This window comes from Carassius auratus, unplaced genomic scaffold (genome assembly GCF_003368295.1).
Source record: "Carassius auratus strain Wakin unplaced genomic scaffold, ASM336829v1 scaf_tig00215868, whole genome shotgun sequence".
Classification (NCBI taxonomy): domain Eukaryota; kingdom Metazoa; phylum Chordata; class Actinopteri; order Cypriniformes; family Cyprinidae; genus Carassius; species Carassius auratus.
The window spans coordinates 275,577-292,394 of NW_020528283.1; the positions used below are offsets into that span (position 1 = coordinate 275,577).

The following is a 16,818-nucleotide window of genomic DNA, read 5'->3' on the forward strand; positions in this document are numbered from 1 at the left end:
GCCTGTGGGTGAGTGCATTTTCAGCTAATTTTCATTTTTCGTTCATATTCCATGATTTAATTAGCAGTCTTACTGGCATTTTACATTTTAAAACAGATATGCACTGTTTTTAAACTCCAGAACAAAGTGTCAGTCAAAAACACAAATGTAATAATTTAATTTAAAAAACCTATTAAAGTAAGTTTCAAATATAAGCAATCTCACCAAACCAATTTTTTGCCATTTTGACCAGGTGTTAAATTAATTAGATTTTTTTTAACGTCTATAACATTACTTTCTGCACACATTGGTGTCCAGTTAAAATCCTTCCTCATATATGAATACAGGAGACAATGTATAACGCTTTCTTTATTAAAACCCTTGTCAGCATTGAAATCTATACAAAACGATCTATATGTAAAAACAGACCTACATGCAAACCTCAGCACTGGTGCAATGGAAATTTGAGGTTTAAAACGTACCAATGCAATCATTTAAGGAAACCATAATGTAAATCATTAACATATATTAAAAGCAGGGGGAACCTGGGTGTCATTTATCCACAAAGTGGCCGAGATCAACATGGACATAGATATCCCCAACTCTTAATGAAAAACAAAGCATCTGAAAGGGGATGTGGCACAAAGACTCTTCCTGTGAAGTGCTCTCATGTCCATGCTGACCGGGGTCTGCTGTGTATCTGCCATGGTGAAAAATAGATCAGTTATTATATTACACTGCACTTCAAATCTAATTTCATATAATTGCATTTACACTTGAATCTTCACTCACTCTCTCCTTGTAGCCCTGTCGAATCATTCTCTCTGTCTCAGTACGAAGCTCCTCCTCCTGCTGTCTAAGCTCCTCCCTCTCTTGTAGTTCTTCTTGCTCTTGTCTTCGCTGCTCCTCCCACTGTTCCTTGCGTCTGTGCTCCACCTGTTGGACAAATACATCAATTGAAGACATCTATATAACCCAAGTAAATCTAGAACGCAGTGTTAACTCTATACAGACCTGTGCATTGATCTCCTGCATGCGAGCTGTGCGGGCTCCCTCCTGCTGCTCCCTCTCCTGGCGTAGGGTGAGTCTCTCTTGTTCCAGCTGCTGAATGAGCTCTTCTCTTCTCTGCAGAGACTCCTCCCTTGCCAGCCTGTTCTCCTTCATTCGTTCCTCCAACTGCTGTTGACGTCCTGTCAAGACCTACCAAACATTGATTAAAAATATATCATAGCATCCAAACGCACTCTAACTTTCAGCTATTTAACTACATTTCTTAAAAATGTACATAGTATGAATGATAATTACATAACTGTATAATTTAAAGATTGGCAAGTCCTTTATCTGCCACTGCAAAAATAATAACGGTTTTCAAACACAGAGGTCCACAGAGGCAATAAAATAAGTCATGATTTCAATAAAATAAAATAAGTAAATAAACCATTAATCTTTAAAGGGGTATTATCATAATTTTTTTTTACCTTATTTTGTACACACTAACAAACACTATCAAAGGTTTATGGTCAGTACAATTTTTTAAATAAATTATTCATTAAATTGTTCAAAAATGACAGTGAGGACATTTATTATGTAATGGTCAAATAAGCGCTGTTCTTTTGAATGTTATATTTATCAAAATCATTCTGATCATCATTAAAACATTGATAATAATAAGAAATGTTTCTTTATCATAAGTTGAGCAGTTCAGCTTTGCAATCATATGAATAAATTATGTTTTAAAATATACAGAAAAAAAAACAATTATATATATATATATATATATATATATATATATATATATATATATATACACAGTGGGGATCGAAAGTTTGGGCACCCTTTGCAGAATCTGTGAAAATATGAGTGATTTTCAAAAAATAAGAGAGATCATACTAAGATATTAACATTTAGTCAACAAGACTAAAAAAAGCTGAAATTATTAAAATAACCCCACTCAAAAGTTTGGGAACCCTTGGTTCTTAGTACTGTGTTCTGTTACCTGATGATCCTCGACTGTCTTTCTGTTTTGTGATGGTTGTGCATGAGTCCCTTGTTTGTTCTGAACAGTTAAACTGAGCAGCGTTCTTCAGAAAAATCTTTAAGCTCCTGCAGATTCTTCAGTTTTCCAGCATCTTTGCATATTTGAACCCTTTCCAGCAGTGACTTTATGATTTTGAGATGCATCTTTTCAGACTGAGGACAATTGAGGGACTCAAACACAACCATTTAAAAAGATTCAAACATTCACTGATGCTCCAGAAGCAAACAAGATGCATTAAGAGCTGGGGATGAAAACTTTTGAACATGATGAAGATGGCCAAATTTGTCTTATTTTGTTGAAATATAATTTTTTTCCATTTAGTTCTGCCCTTCGTAAGCAACAGAAGATACTTGTATGTTTCCTGGTACACAAATTAAGTACAATTTACCTTGATCTTCAAATTCCAAAAGTTTTCACCCCCCAGCTCTTAATGCATCTTGTTTCCTTCTGGAGCATCAGTGAATGTTTGAATCTTTTTAAATAGTTGTGTTTGAGTCCCTCAAATGTCCTCAGTCTGAAAAGATGTATCTCAAAATCATACAGTCACTGCTGGAAAGGGTTCAAATATGCAAAGATGCTGGAAAACTGAAGAATCTGCAGGACCTTAAAGATTTTTCTGAAGAACACTGCTCAGTTTAACTGTTCAGAACAAACAAGGGAGGGACTCATGCACAACCATCACAAAACAGAAAGACAGTCGAGGATCATCAGGTTACAGCAAACAGTATTAAGAACCAAGGGTTCCCAAACTTTTGAGTGGGGTTATTTTAATAATTTCAGCAATTTTTTTGTCTTGTGGACTAAATGTTAATATCTTTTATGTACAATATCCTACTCAGGACAGTACTAAATAAAAAATAACATGCATTTACTATGATCTCTCTTATTTTTTGAAAATAACTCATATTTTCACAGATTCTGCAAGGGGTGCCCAAACTTTATATACACAATATTTCTGATCAAATAAATGCAGCCATAATAAACATAGGAGACGTCTGTATGTTTTGAACGATAATGTATATATAATAATAAAGTTTTTGCACAAAAATTGATTTTCCATGACTATTTTCCACCCTCTCTCTGACTTCCAACTTATATTTTTTGCTGTTAAGACCTTGATGGCATGCAGATGAAATGATATTTAGCACTTACTTACTAGCTGAGGGTTTGAAAGTCATATACTAATATATTCATCTGTCTGACATCAGCAAGTTCAGAATCAGTCTTGGGACAAATATCTATAATACTTATTTCTCAAAAGATTAAGGAAAATTTCTCATTATTTGACCCCTTTTTAAAATTCAAAACTTTATAAAATTATTCACATGAAGCATGTAAGTAAAGAGCACTGCTGAAGGGGTTTTAAGAAAAGCAATATTCGAGCATGTGACCAGTGATCTGCTGGCCGTCAGCCTCAGGCAAGCTGTGCACGGTCTCACCTCCTGCATGAGTCTCTGTCTGGCTCTCCTCTCTTTCTCCCACTCTGCCTCTCTCTTCTCCCAAACACGCTGAGCTTCCTCCCTGCGGGCGGCAAACAAAATCAGAGTATGAAAATGACTTCCATCTACAAACATTTTAAGTTCTTAACAAACATTCTGACCATACTCACTCACCGATATAAAATATCAAACTCTGCCTCCCTCTCCCTCTCCAGCTGGAGCTGCTCCTCTATGACTCTCTTCATCCAGGCGGCATCAGCGACAGCTCTCTCTCTCCTGGCTTTCTCCACTCTCTGATCCTCCACTTCTCCCTCCAGCAGCGCTGCCAGGATCTTGCGGTCTGCCTCCTGGTGAACAGGAAAGGTATTGCAGACATGCAGTCAGGTCAAATTATATTCAGCTTTGGTGTAAAACTTATGTTTTTGAGGTAACCTACCAGTTCTTCCTGCACCTGCTGTGCTCTCCTTTTCAGCTGAGCACGGTACTGACGAGTCAGGAAATGCCTGTGGAGGCAGAGAACAGTGGCTTTAGGCCAATTTAGCATTCTTTATACTGTATACTATTCTATTTGTATTAACATTTTAATTTTACTTTTATATTTTTAGTTTTCATTGTAATTTTAGGTCCATTTTTTGTAATTTTGTTACGTGAGTTTGTCTTTTTTTGTTAATTTTGAAATTTCAGTTAAATCTTTGTAATACACTTTTTATTTCAGCAAGGTGCCAAAGCAACATCTAATTTTCATCTTGTTGTTTTTAAGCTAATATTTCTACTGTATTATAGATTTATTTAATTTAACATACATTTTAAACAATTATTATTAGTTATTTTGCGGACAAAATAAATCCCTTAATTTGTCTAAATATTTTACCCAAATTCAGTTTTCCTCCTGCTTTCCTCCATCCTCTTCCTCTCATCCTCGAGCTTCTCGAGCTCCCAGCGTTGAGACATTAGAGCCTCCTGCTCCTGCTTAAGATGCTCAGCCTGGAACAAGAACGAAATGGAATGAAAGCCTTACATTTGTGCAATTTATAGGCCTTGGAAAAAAATAAAATAAAATAAAATTATATTTGCATACACACACATTAATAAACACACAAGGTTGAGTTGACTTGATCTTTATGGTGTTTGTTATTTGTCTCATGGGTGTTGGTGCAGCAATGCATTACAAGTATAATCTATTTTACAGTAATTTCATACTTCCTGTTCCCGTAGTTTGAGCTCCTCCATCTGTTTGCGGAGATCTTCAGCTCGCTTCTTTTCCTCTTGTCTTCTTTTCTCCTCTTCTTCTTTCATTCTTTCCAGAGCCTCACGTCTTGTCCTTTCATACTCATTCTCAAAACGCTGTTTCTCCTCCTGAGTTCTCTCATCAGCCTGAATGTTACAGAACAGAGTTACATTTCAATGCGATAACATTAAAGAACACTGGCCATGTTAAACAAACAAACAAAACATTAATTTCTTTAAAACACATGAAATGTCCTTCCTCTCCAAGGACTCGACTACTATTATTTGTACACAAAATTCTAAATAATGTTGAGGTTACATGATGCTCAACTGGTATGCATGAGCCAACATTGCAGTACTGTCATGTAACATCTCCTGTGAACGTCTCACCTGTTTTCTCTCCTCCTGTTGAACCTGCCACTGGCTCACAATGTGATCTTTGTGCAACTCTGACTCCACCTGTACGCACAAACATTTGAGACACTGAGATGTCTGATTAAACAATGCTCCAGAAGCGGTTGCGTGGGTTCGGAACCAAATCCTGAGCTCAGAGTTACAGATCAGTCATGGAAGAAACACATCACTTGCCCTATTAAATTACAGTCCCGTCTGGTTCTTGATAAAATAAGGTTTATTTCGTTGCAGGAATTCTGTCGATTAACACAGAAATTCTGACTCACCTCACTGCTTTTTTTTTAGTAAGGCAATTTTATTAGAGGTAAATCTTTATAAGAAATCTTGCTGACCCCACACTTACAGTTCTGTAAATACATTCATTATAAAAAATGTGTTTACTTACACATTCTTTTACTGATATATCACTGACCTTCCGCAGTCCTGGGTTGTTCTGCTTCCAGTGTTCCCTCAGCAGCTCCTGTGCAAGCTAAAAAAATTATAAAAAAAATAAATCAGACACTTTAACCTGTATAACAGAACATAATTTTAAGACGAGAGTGCAACCTGTACATTTTTCCTCCTCTCTTCTCTGGCAGACCGGAGGGCATCTGTTTTCCCCTCTAGCTGTCTGGTCAGTGTGGCTCTGTCTGGACGAACATTTCTGAGCTCGGCCTCCAGCAGGTCTCTCTCTGCCTGAAGCATCAACCTCAGACGCTCCCGGCGCTCCTTCAGTTTCTGCCGCTTCTCCTCCTCCATTCGCTCCCGCTGAAATGCTGACATACTAAAACGCCAAGAAAACAAGTTGTTATAAATACATTGTCTTCATCATTGCATTCAAAAGCCAGTTCATATAAATGGGATTTTTTTATTTTTTATGAGATAGTTTTATCATCCAATGTATTAGTGAAATCAGCCAATCATAGCAATATTCATAATAAAGTAATACATTTAAAGTAATAATAAAATCATCATAAACAAATTGATTTCAAAATGCATTAAGTCCATTAAATCACATTGTCTTCTGATTGATCCATATGTTTAAATTAATAGCTCACTGTAATAAGTGTTCCAAAAGTTTTTACTTCTCAGAAAGAGGCTTAATAGAATGAAAAGTACCAAATAATTTACATTCCAACAACATGTCACATTTATTAACTTTATGAATGACTTTAATAGTGTGTTTAAAAGTGTATTATGCTGTTCAGCTGACTGAAATGTTGATGATTTGAAAACTTGGCGGGAAAAAATTGTCACATACACTGATCCCAGAACAGGCTATTATGTATGCTGAAGTGTTCTCAGACTTTGTGCGTAGGCTCAAATAAACTCAGTGAATAATGAAACTAATCCATCAGCGGATCCAGACAAATTGACCATCAATACTGTACCTGCGCTGGAAGGACTGCCGTGAGCTCCATTGCGCCTGTTTGCTGCTACGGACCTCCTGCTCTCTGAAGTACTGCGAGTGCAGCTCCCACTGCTGCCTCCAGCGAGCCTCCTGCTCCCGCTGCCGCACCAGCTGCCTCTCCAGAGCCCGCACACGACCCGGCCAATGCGCGGAAAGCGTCGGTAAAGCCATGGAGGAGCAGTCGAGGAGTTTAGTTCTGAAGCTCTGTTTCTAACCGGACCTTTATGAAAGACCTTGACCTGCAATCACTGAAGCAGTCGGTTTTAATCCACAAAATGCTGTGATTATAAAATATGATTGACATGCTCTAATGATGCATGATTTAAAGCTTACACTACCGTTAATCGCTGACACGGCAAAAGACGTAAAATAGACTCCGTTTACTAACTCCGTTTGAACATTTACGCTGAAAGACTTTAATTTACCGCAATGACGCGTTGAACTTCTGCTGCTGTTCTGATTCAAAAGATTAATATGAAAACAAAACTGTAGTTAAGAGGAAAGCAGGTAACGACGCTTAAACAAAACAGCAAAAGAGAAGCGATCCACTTGGTTACGGCGCTACTTCCTGGTTACCTACGGTGAGTAGTGAGGTACAAACAGGTGACAAAGCCAAGCGATTTTTTTAAAGGGGATAAAGCTGCGGATTTCTACACTGATTTGTAGCTGACAAATAGAAATATGACACCAACGCTTTCAGTAGCAGATGTTTAAGAAAAATGTGGTAAATCAAAGTATTTCTATAATCTTGAAACGAGAGTAGGCCTATAAAAAGTCTTCTTGATGAGTCAGAATGTATGTCAGAAATATAAAAGGAAATGCAGGCATGTTCCCTCTTGTGCATTGTCTCCACAGAATAACATCAGAGTGATTCCTTTTAGTGCATAAATAGCTGTTAAAACACCAAAATCAGCATTGCAGTTCAAATAGGTTAAAGGCACCTACAATTTTATATATTTTTTTTTACTATGTTAGCTGATTTAATCTGATATACATATCATTTATAACACAGTTGGACATTTTTTAATGTTTACATTTCAAAAGTATCAAAAGTTTTTAAAATATTTGTAATTCAGACATGCTGGTCCTCCAGTAGCCTAATATTCAGAAGGATTTTCAGGGGTATTCCTAAAATGATCAAGATCTGCAGTGAAGGTGACTAACACTGCTATGGAAGATTAAATATTGATTATAAATGTGCAGTCTGCTGAGGTGTGAGTTAAATCTGATGCCAGTAATAATAAAGAGAGAATGACAAGACTTTCTGGGTCATGTTGGTACTGGTGGATGAATTAAACATTGCATGTGAATGTTTAATGGTGACCAGATAATCGTGTCTAATCGTCATCAGAAAGACTCTCTGATATCAGTAACAGGGTAAAGGACATCTTAATTATTAACTAAATGAGGCCCCTGAACTTTCAGCAAAGATTCAGCAAAGAGCTGTGGTTTGATTCATTTAATCAATTTAAATAATCCACAAAGAAAAAAAACACTTTTAGAAATGAAAAAAAGGGAAAAACACTTTGAGATGATTTCATTATGGATCAGTCTTGTATTAAATACACAGCCAAACGAAAACTTTTAATATGCCAAAAGCTAAACCACGATAACAGAAGTAACGTACAGAGAACTGGCTGTTCAATATTTTACTTCACTCATTATCAGCATTTTGCATTTTTTTTTAACGGATATGTTTATAACACCATACATTGCATTATTAAACCTTTGCTGATTACAAAACAGTTAATGCTGCTGTGAAATTACAGCAGCTGTGGGATTAATGGTAAATTTGACCTTGTTCTCTCTTCTGACAGCCATTATCAATGTCTCACTATTTTTCCCTCTTTTTGAAAATTGTGAAAATAGTTTTTCTTTTGCTGTTTAAGAAAATGGGAATACATTGCATATATATTTGATGTAGACTCCCATTCACCACTATAAAAGACTACCCAGCTATTACGACTTCTGCTTCTGAGAAACCCGGAAATATGAAAAAGGTCCAAAGGTCTGGAAAAATCAAACTTAGTGGATGTTTCATGATAACCGAGTCATGAGCAGATGCCTGTAACCTCCTTAAATGACTGATGCATTGGTCAAACTAGTTTTAGATTCCCTTAATATTTTTTTAACTTATATTTTAACTGATAAATCTGTTTTAATGGTGGTACTTGTATTAAAATTTGTAATGGGTGAAAAAAGCAGCATAATATCAGTTAAAGAAAATAGCAGATTTAAGTTAATTTAGGTTCTGTAACAGATTTTTTTTCTTAATTTGGCTATTTACTGTGCAGTAACATTTTCATAACTGTACATTGTAAAGTGTGGGTATTGAAAAGAATATTGCCCCCTCTGATGGCATTGGCTCCTCCCTACCAAACGTTTCCGCTGTGCGTTGCATAGAGGGGCGGTGACGTGGTGTAGGGGTTGTCCAGCTGTGCACAGCAGCGCTAGTAAAAGTGGAAAAGTAAACACTGCCTTTCTGTCCGGCGGTAGTTCCGGGGTCTGTCTTAATTTCTGCTGTGTTGTCCTCGGCTTATGTTGTAGGTAAAAGTCACTTTGGCCCACTTTAGGCAATCATGGCTCTTCTAATGGAGCACCAGTTCCGGCAACTTCCAGCCGACAAACAAGTGGAGACCCGGCCGTTTCTCGAGGCGGTGTCTCACCTTCCTCCTTTCTTCGGTAGGTTCTTCCGTCATCTCTCATAGTTTGAGCTCAGATCTGAGCATAAACTGTGTGCTGTCATGAAACGGCTATTTGGGCTGGGCTGTGGGCTTATCTGATCTGTAGGGCAATAGTTTGATGGTTTTAAAGCGTTCACTGTAACTTGTTAACTTGTTTCAATATGCAAATGATAAAATAGCTGGCGTTTGGTTTAATGCCCTCCCTCGTTCATTGCTTCAAAAAGTGATTTTCAAAATAAATCGTAAATAAATTGAAACAAAGTAGCAGCGAAACGCATGCATGTTTATAGAATAAGAGTTCTGATCCAATTACATAATTATACACATGTTACAGAAACCTGAAGTGTGATGTCAGCTGATTATCTAAGATATTCCTGCTCCTTGATCAGGGGTGAGATTTTCCACTCCTGATCAAGATCTTCAGTGATCTGCAGAAGTTGTTAGTAATTTACTGTCTGACAAAGCCTAGCTGTCAAGCAGAAGCCATTGTTTGCTGTTGAGGACTAAGCTTTTTTTTTTGGCTCAAATTTCTTTTCACAAAGAAAGTCACAAACCTATTGCATGCATAATTTAATTAGCTGCCTCGATTTTGGAAGTTGAGAAAATTGATTAGCATGGTGTTGAGTTGCCCTGCTCTATTCATTGGTGGAACGGAACATCAGAGCATCTTTGTTCAAAGCCTTATTTGGTATTGATGTATAAAAATGCATTTGAAATGAATTTGCCACTTGAATTGTCAAGACTGAGGTGTTCACATTAGCTCTTGTTCTTGTTATTTTTTTCATCTGTCACTGAAACGCGAATTTTCTTGCTGTAGTTGTAAAAAGAACTGGATATGATGAAGAGAGTTATTTTATTATTATGTGATGTCATAAGGTGATAGGGGACACTGGTTGTTGTGGATGTCGCTAAATCCCACAGAAGGACAATTACATTTTCCAGCTCTTGTTTAGTATTTACACTTTTACACAAAACCCCTGAGGGTTAGCATTGTTAGACATGATTTGAGTGAATGTGTGTGTTTTCTGTAATTGTAAGGCATTCATTCAGGCTTTTGAGTCTTCTGTAACCAGAGATGCTCCTTTTGCTAACAGTACAAAATACCGATGACTAGATCTTTCCTATGGGCTCTGCTGGTTTGAGCCCTACACTGCTGAACATATCACTTCTGTCTGGAGATTCTACTTGGGTTCGTCTCTCACTTGAAGAACACATACTGTATATCACTTTAAGTATCAAAAATGTTCTTTCAGGCAGTTTGATTGTATGGGGCTTAGATCCTCGGCCTGCATAAAATGTTGGTACAGGACGTCATGCATCTATTTTTGTGAGGGGCACCAGTGTCCTGGTTTTTTTTTTGGTGCTGTTTCTTGGCAGGTTTGATTTGATTAAAACAAACTCTGTTACACTTGCTGTTTTAGTATAATTCATCTGAATAACCAAACAAATGGACCGAGACCCAACATTTCTTCAGATTTTGACTTGAACCAAAAAGCATTCTCTTTTCGTCACATGAGCCATGACTAGCAATATGAACCCATCAAATTGCCCATTTTCACTTCCACTGTAACTTTACTTCTTACTTCTCCGAGCAGTCTCAACTCTGATTGTTTTTTTGTTTGTTTTTTATAATTATTGAAATTGTATCTCCTTTTTGTAGCTGACTAAACTGAAGTGATATATAACCATCAGACTAAACCATTTTTATGGAGGGGACAGAGGAGATATTTGGAAAGCATTTTTGACTAAATTGGATGTTTTTGAGGTTTTAATTAAATTCTCAGGCATACAAGCTGACTTTGTACTATATATACTAAAATGATTAATATAAGAGTAAGTATATTGCATGACTACTGGATTTAGTGGGCTAAAATTGTCACCACCTTTCTTTTCACTAGCAACAACTTTGATTACAGTTCTGTACAGGTGTCCAGAACCTCAGTCTCTGTTTGCTGTTTTGACTCCTTTATACATTTTATAAGCTCATATATAATCACAAACAAGAAATGCATTTAGCCCTGCGTGCAGTTCACAAAATATACATCATAAATGCTGACCAATCAGGTTGTGATTTTTTTTGATTTATATATTGTTAAGTTTTTTTTTATATATTAAAAATTACAATGTGAACAGTAAGCGGACCAGAAATAAATGTATAATTTACTTTTTTTTTATCCTGACCATTAAAACCAAAAGAAGCAAACTACAAATGTAAACTCACCTTTAATTTATTAATATTGATCACTATTTTGATATATATTGAACAATATTACATATTTAATTGTGCATGTTCATTTCCTCTATTTTTACATTTAAATGAGCTTTGCCATCATTTTAACACTCACTAAAGGCTAATCTTTAAGAATGATAATATAATAACACTGTAAATTTAATTTGAGCATTTCTCAAAATGCCTTAATTCACTTTAGCCATTTAAAACAATAGTTTTTTTGTTGCTAATGTTTTAAATTTAATATGCTTAGGCAAAATAGTAAAGAACTTTAATATTGTCCATTTATTAATGGTCATAACATGATAATAATTCATTATTAGGTTATCCGGTATCGGCCAGAATGTATTTATTATATTGATGTGTTGATAGTTTTAAACAAGTAGTAATAAGGTTTTTAATCCAGTTATACCTAACTAAACTAACCTAATTATTAAAGATACAGTCTTTAAAAGTAACATTTAAAATCTAATTTAGGTTTAGGCATGCAAACAACCCATATTAAATCATAATCAAACCACTTTTTTAATGAAGAAGTGTAATACAAATATAAAATGAAAAGGCATTTAGGCATAATATAAATGAAAAGGCATATACAGTATTTATAGGTTTCAGGAATGGAAACAGAAGTGATTTGGTGCGTTTCCATTTCCACAGGTGTTTGTTTCATTATCAGACTCGCAATACATTTGGTCTCAGCGTGATAACGGGTGGTTCTGAAACTTTAATGAACCACATGGGTGCTTTCAGAAATCTGTCATGCTCTCCAAGCACAGTTAATTATTCAGACCTCTTTTTTTGAAGGCGGTAATGTCAGAGTTCACTTTAAGTTCTAATGGATAAGAGGTGGCAATACTTTTTCAGTGTATCTGCTACATTCCTGTAAAAATCCTAGCATGTAAAAAGAGGATTACCTCACAACTCTGTGAAAGAATGTTGCATTCTCACATGTGCATAACAATCTACTTTTAATGTGTTTAGTAGGTTGCCAGGCAACATTTCAAATACATGCAAATTGTGTAAGTGTTATTAAAATATTTGCATGTACTTAAATATTACTAATCTGTTCTCTTTATCTCCTCTTAGATTGCCTTGGCTCTGCTGTTTTTTCCCCCATCAAAGCTGATATTACAGGTAACATCACTGTAAGTTCACCACGTGATATGCACGGTTGATAAGCATTGAACAATATCACTTTTACAATCATAACTCTACCCACCTCTCTGCTTTTTCTCAAGAAAATCAAGGCTGTGTATGACAGCAACCCTACCAGGTTTAAAACCCTGCAGAACATTTTGGAAGCAGAGAAGGAGATGCATGGAAACGAGTGGCCAAAAGTAGGAGCAACACTTGCCCTCATGTGGCTGAAAAGGCAAGGCTGGGCCTGAAAAACAGTTTTTTAAAGGGGTCATATGATGCAATTTCAAGTTTCCCTTTCTTTTTGGAGTGTTAAAAGCTGTTTGGCAATAGATAAGGTCCCTAAAGTTGCAAAGACTAAAGTCTCAAGCCCAAAAAGATATTCTTTATAGAGATTAAGACTCGTCCACACTCATTTAAACACGCCCCCACATGTCTTCTTCACTGTGTGGGAAGATTTGCATAACACTGCCTAAATGTTCAAGCAAAGAAAGAAGGCATAACTTTTATTCTCGCTGTAGTATTGTTGCTGCCTCCGCAGTGTCGTTGAGATGCTGTGTGTTTTGTTGTGAAAGCGAAACTACTTTGTTTGGCCTTCCAAAAGAGGACACAACTAGAAATCAGTGGTTAAGTTGTATTTACAATCACAATTCCAGACATGGTTTAATATTTATGCAGCATGATACCCAAAGCAACGTGTAAAAAAGGCCATATAAGTCATTATAATCAGGATGATAATGTTCCCACTGGATGCAGCAAGTGACTCATTTGTAATGAGTTTTATTATTTTTGTTTTGTCACGCCGGGACACACAGCATTACAGTATATTAAGGGGTGTAATATTTCCGGCACACGCTTGAGGTATTTGGCCAATCACAATGCACTGGATAGCTGGCCAATCAGCGTACACCTCACTTTTCAGACCGATGTGCCTTGTAAAAATCGACATGCTTTAGAAATGTGGGGCATAGAGGAGCAACAATAATGTACATTGTGTGGAAAATAATGTTTTTTAACCTTAAACCGCATAAACACATTCCATTACACCAAATGCATAATAAATAATGTTCTTTTTAGCAACGTCCTTTATTTGTTATTTTTTTAGAAGTGAAAGTGTAAAACTTAAATTAAAAAATTGCATAACAAAAACATGGACTTTGAGACATCCTGTTTCTGTCTGTATTAAAGAAATAGTTCAAGTAAAAATGAATAATTGCAAAAAAAAAGCGTAATTACCCTCAGGTCATCATTATTGAACAGATTTGGAGAAATGTAGCATCACATCACTTGCTCAACAAAGGATCCTCTGCAGAGAATGGGTACCGTCAAAATGACAGGTCAAAACATCACAATAATCTACAAATTACCCACAAGACTTTAGTCCATCAATTAATGTCTTGTTAAGTGGAAAGCTAATAGACAATAAATAATAAAAAGCTAATTTGTTAATAATAAACAAATCCATATTTAAGACTTCAAACTGTCAACTTCAAAAGTCATCAAAGCAATCCGAAACAAATATGTAGGTGGATTTTGAGACTTAACAGGGGACTTTTTCACTGGACGAAGTGTTATTATGGATTATGGACTCCTTGGCCAGAAGCACCTATTTGCTTAATGATGGATTTTTTCTTACAAACACGCGCTTCACTTCGCAAGACGTTAATTGACTGGAGTCGTTTGGATTTGGATACTTGTGGATTATTGTGATGATTATATCAGTTTTTTAGACTCTTATTCTGACGGCACCCATTCACTGCAGAGGATCCATTGGTGAGCAAATCATGTAGCGCTCAATATCTCCAAATCTGTTCTGCTGACGAAAACATATCTACATCTTGGATAACTTGGGGATGAATAAATTTTCAGCAAATGTTTATTTTTTAGTGAACTATTCCTTTAAAGAAATAGTAAATTCAGTAATCATGTACTGATGATTTATGACATTTTTGGAGCTTGACAACATCTGTGCCCATTCAGTTTCATTCTGTGAAAACGAGCACAAAGAACATTCTGTGAAACTACTTGAATGTGAATTTTTATTTTTACATTGACTAAGCCTTTAAATAAAACCTTGTGTTTTTTTCTGTTAGGGGGCTACGCTTTATCCAGGCTCTTCTCCAGAGTCTAGTGGATGGGGATAAAGATGAAAACAATCCTAACCTCATCAGAGTCAACATCACCAAAGCTTATGAGATTGCACTGAAGAAGTATCATGGCTGGTTTGTCCAGAAGCTCTTTCAAGTAAGTTTCTTAAAAAAAAAAAAAATTATATATGTCTTCAACAGTTGTTTTTATACAAGTTAAAGGTAGTTTTTCATCATGTAAAAGTGAAATGAGTGAAATTTAGACAGTTCTGTTGTGATGACTGTAAATGCTTGGAAAAACCTATTGAGGTTGCCCCTCTGTTTTTTAGGCAGCACTATATGCCGCACCATACAGATCAGATTTTCTCAAAGCTCTTTCTAGAGGGCGAGAGGTAAAAGAGGAAGAATGCTTGGACAAAGTGCGGCAGTTCCTAGTAAACTTCAGAGCTACTATTGACGCCATCTATGAAATGTACACCAAAATGAATGCAGAGCTGGACTACACTGTGTGATTTCACATTCACAAAACAAGCAAACTTCAGACCTCATCTTCTGCCCTCCCACTGGATCACTGTCGCCTCCCGTTAGACACCTCCTTAGTCTCCTCACAGGACTGTTCTTCTGTCCTACTGGATCCTGCATCTCCAGCAATATACTGTTGTGTTTTCTCTAGGGGGACAATTATGGTCCAAGCTGCTGAAGTCTCTGAGGGAGGATGTCTGTTATGGTTTGTTCTGTTTGTGTTAATGGTTTGAATGCCTTGGCTTTTCTTTAGAAGAGTAGTATTCTTAAAAAGACAGTTTGTGAGTGATTCTGTATGTGTTCCTTTAACAATATACTGCAAATATAATTGTACTTATATAAATTATACCAAAAACAAAAGTCTGCAGACTCTCTAACCAAATATCTGACACTGACTGTACTGCTGTTTGTTTTTACTTTGGATTCTATTTTATGAGAAAAAAAAAACTTGAATATGACATTAAATATAAAGAAACCACTTCCTTTGAAGTGACAATGAAGACACTCTATTGTGTTGCGAAACATTTTCAGTAAATTTCTATAATATTTTCTTAATTTACTTCTACACAACATTTTATGACTCTTGTTATATGGATTACTGTGAATCTTCATTGATGTAATTGGTCTGTTTATGTAATATAATGGAAAAGTACTCTTGGTTTTTACATTTTAATTTGTCATTCCAAAATTATCAAATGTTAAATTAATTCACTGCTTTTTAGAAATAAATGTTATTTTACTTCAGTGATTTGTTCTTTATTCCAGCTGCCTTACGCTTCATTTGATGAAATTACAAGACATATTTCACTTTGCTTTTGCTTAGTCAGTAGGAAAACACCAAAAAAAAAAAAAAAAAAAAAATTCAGTTCTGCAACAACACTAATGCATTTCACAGTACAACATGCATTGCATTCTGAAGATGTTATTTTAACTATAGTGGACTTTGCCTGTTCATGTTGTCACCTGAGTTGACATCAATAAATGCTAATTTCTTAGTGAATATCTCACTGGCGTAGAAGACGGACAAAACTGAAGCAGTGCATCGAGATGACCGTGTAATTAATGCCTTCTGGTGCTGTTTTGCTTTTCCACTGTAAATTTTGATAATCGTGTCTCTAAAGCTGCTCCTTCAGGAAAACACCAGAGGGCGCCGTTCCCAACAGTTTGCATGGAAAGTTTAGCAATGTACATTAGCCGGGGAAATCTGTTGCGGCGAAGACCATATTCTCCACAGTATTTGTTGTAGCGTTTTGTATAATTATATTGAAAACAATTTAATTTTGATTTCACTGTATGACAGCATTACATTTTCATTATATGTTTTCAGAAACTTTTCAACCACGCACACACAAACAAACAAACAGATTAAACAGTGTATTGACTACAGTATAATATGTATAATATACCATATACCAGTTTGGTATGTTATAACTATATTCTCAAGGCAATACAATTAAAAAGGGTGAAAAATTATTACTTTCTGTTAATAATAGAGTTAGAATGTGAATAGTTTGTGAAGTATCTTCTAGAAGTTTGACGCTGAATAGTTTGCCTACAAGGCATTCTAAGTAAAAATGGCTCAAGTTCATAAGTTAGACTGTGAATATTTTGTTTGGTGACGCTTCAGACCTAAAAATGATCCCAGTGTCGTTCGTTTACGTGTCCACGCTC

At 36.0% G+C, this 16,818-nt stretch overlaps 2 protein-coding genes across 3 annotated transcripts; one reads left to right on the plus strand and one right to left on the minus strand.

The window, feature by feature from the left end:
- Nucleotides 1-328: 328 nt before the first annotated feature.
- Nucleotides 329-6,966, minus strand: tchp (trichoplein, keratin filament binding). 2 transcript variants are annotated; one of them, XM_026261452.1, is made up of 13 exons: nucleotides 6,826-6,966; nucleotides 6,468-6,735; nucleotides 5,650-5,860; nucleotides 5,510-5,566; nucleotides 5,074-5,142; nucleotides 4,657-4,830; nucleotides 4,328-4,440; nucleotides 3,893-3,959; nucleotides 3,631-3,803; nucleotides 3,457-3,538; nucleotides 994-1,179; nucleotides 772-915; nucleotides 329-679 (listed from the first exon to the last, which is right to left on the minus strand). In XM_026261452.1, exons 2-13 carry the CDS (start codon nucleotides 6,656-6,658, stop codon nucleotides 647-649), a joined length of 1,500 nt encoding a protein of 499 aa, XP_026117237.1. In that variant the 5' UTR covers nucleotides 6,659-6,735; nucleotides 6,826-6,966; the 3' UTR covers nucleotides 329-646. The 2 variants fall into 2 exon arrangements, with proteins under 2 accessions (XP_026117237.1, XP_026117236.1); XM_026261451.1 differs by having other exon boundaries at nucleotides 5,644-5,860.
- LOC113096065 (glycolipid transfer protein-like) lies at nucleotides 6,936-15,891 on the plus strand. Its single transcript, XM_026261454.1, has 6 exons — nucleotides 6,936-7,068; nucleotides 9,035-9,169; nucleotides 12,488-12,546; nucleotides 12,640-12,773; nucleotides 14,632-14,782; nucleotides 14,955-15,891. The coding sequence occupies exons 2-6, from the start codon at nucleotides 9,067-9,069 to the stop codon at nucleotides 15,135-15,137; spliced, it is 630 nt and encodes a 209-aa protein (XP_026117239.1). The 5' UTR covers nucleotides 6,936-7,068; nucleotides 9,035-9,066; the 3' UTR covers nucleotides 15,138-15,891.
- The last annotated feature ends 927 nt before the right edge of the window (nucleotides 15,892-16,818 follow it).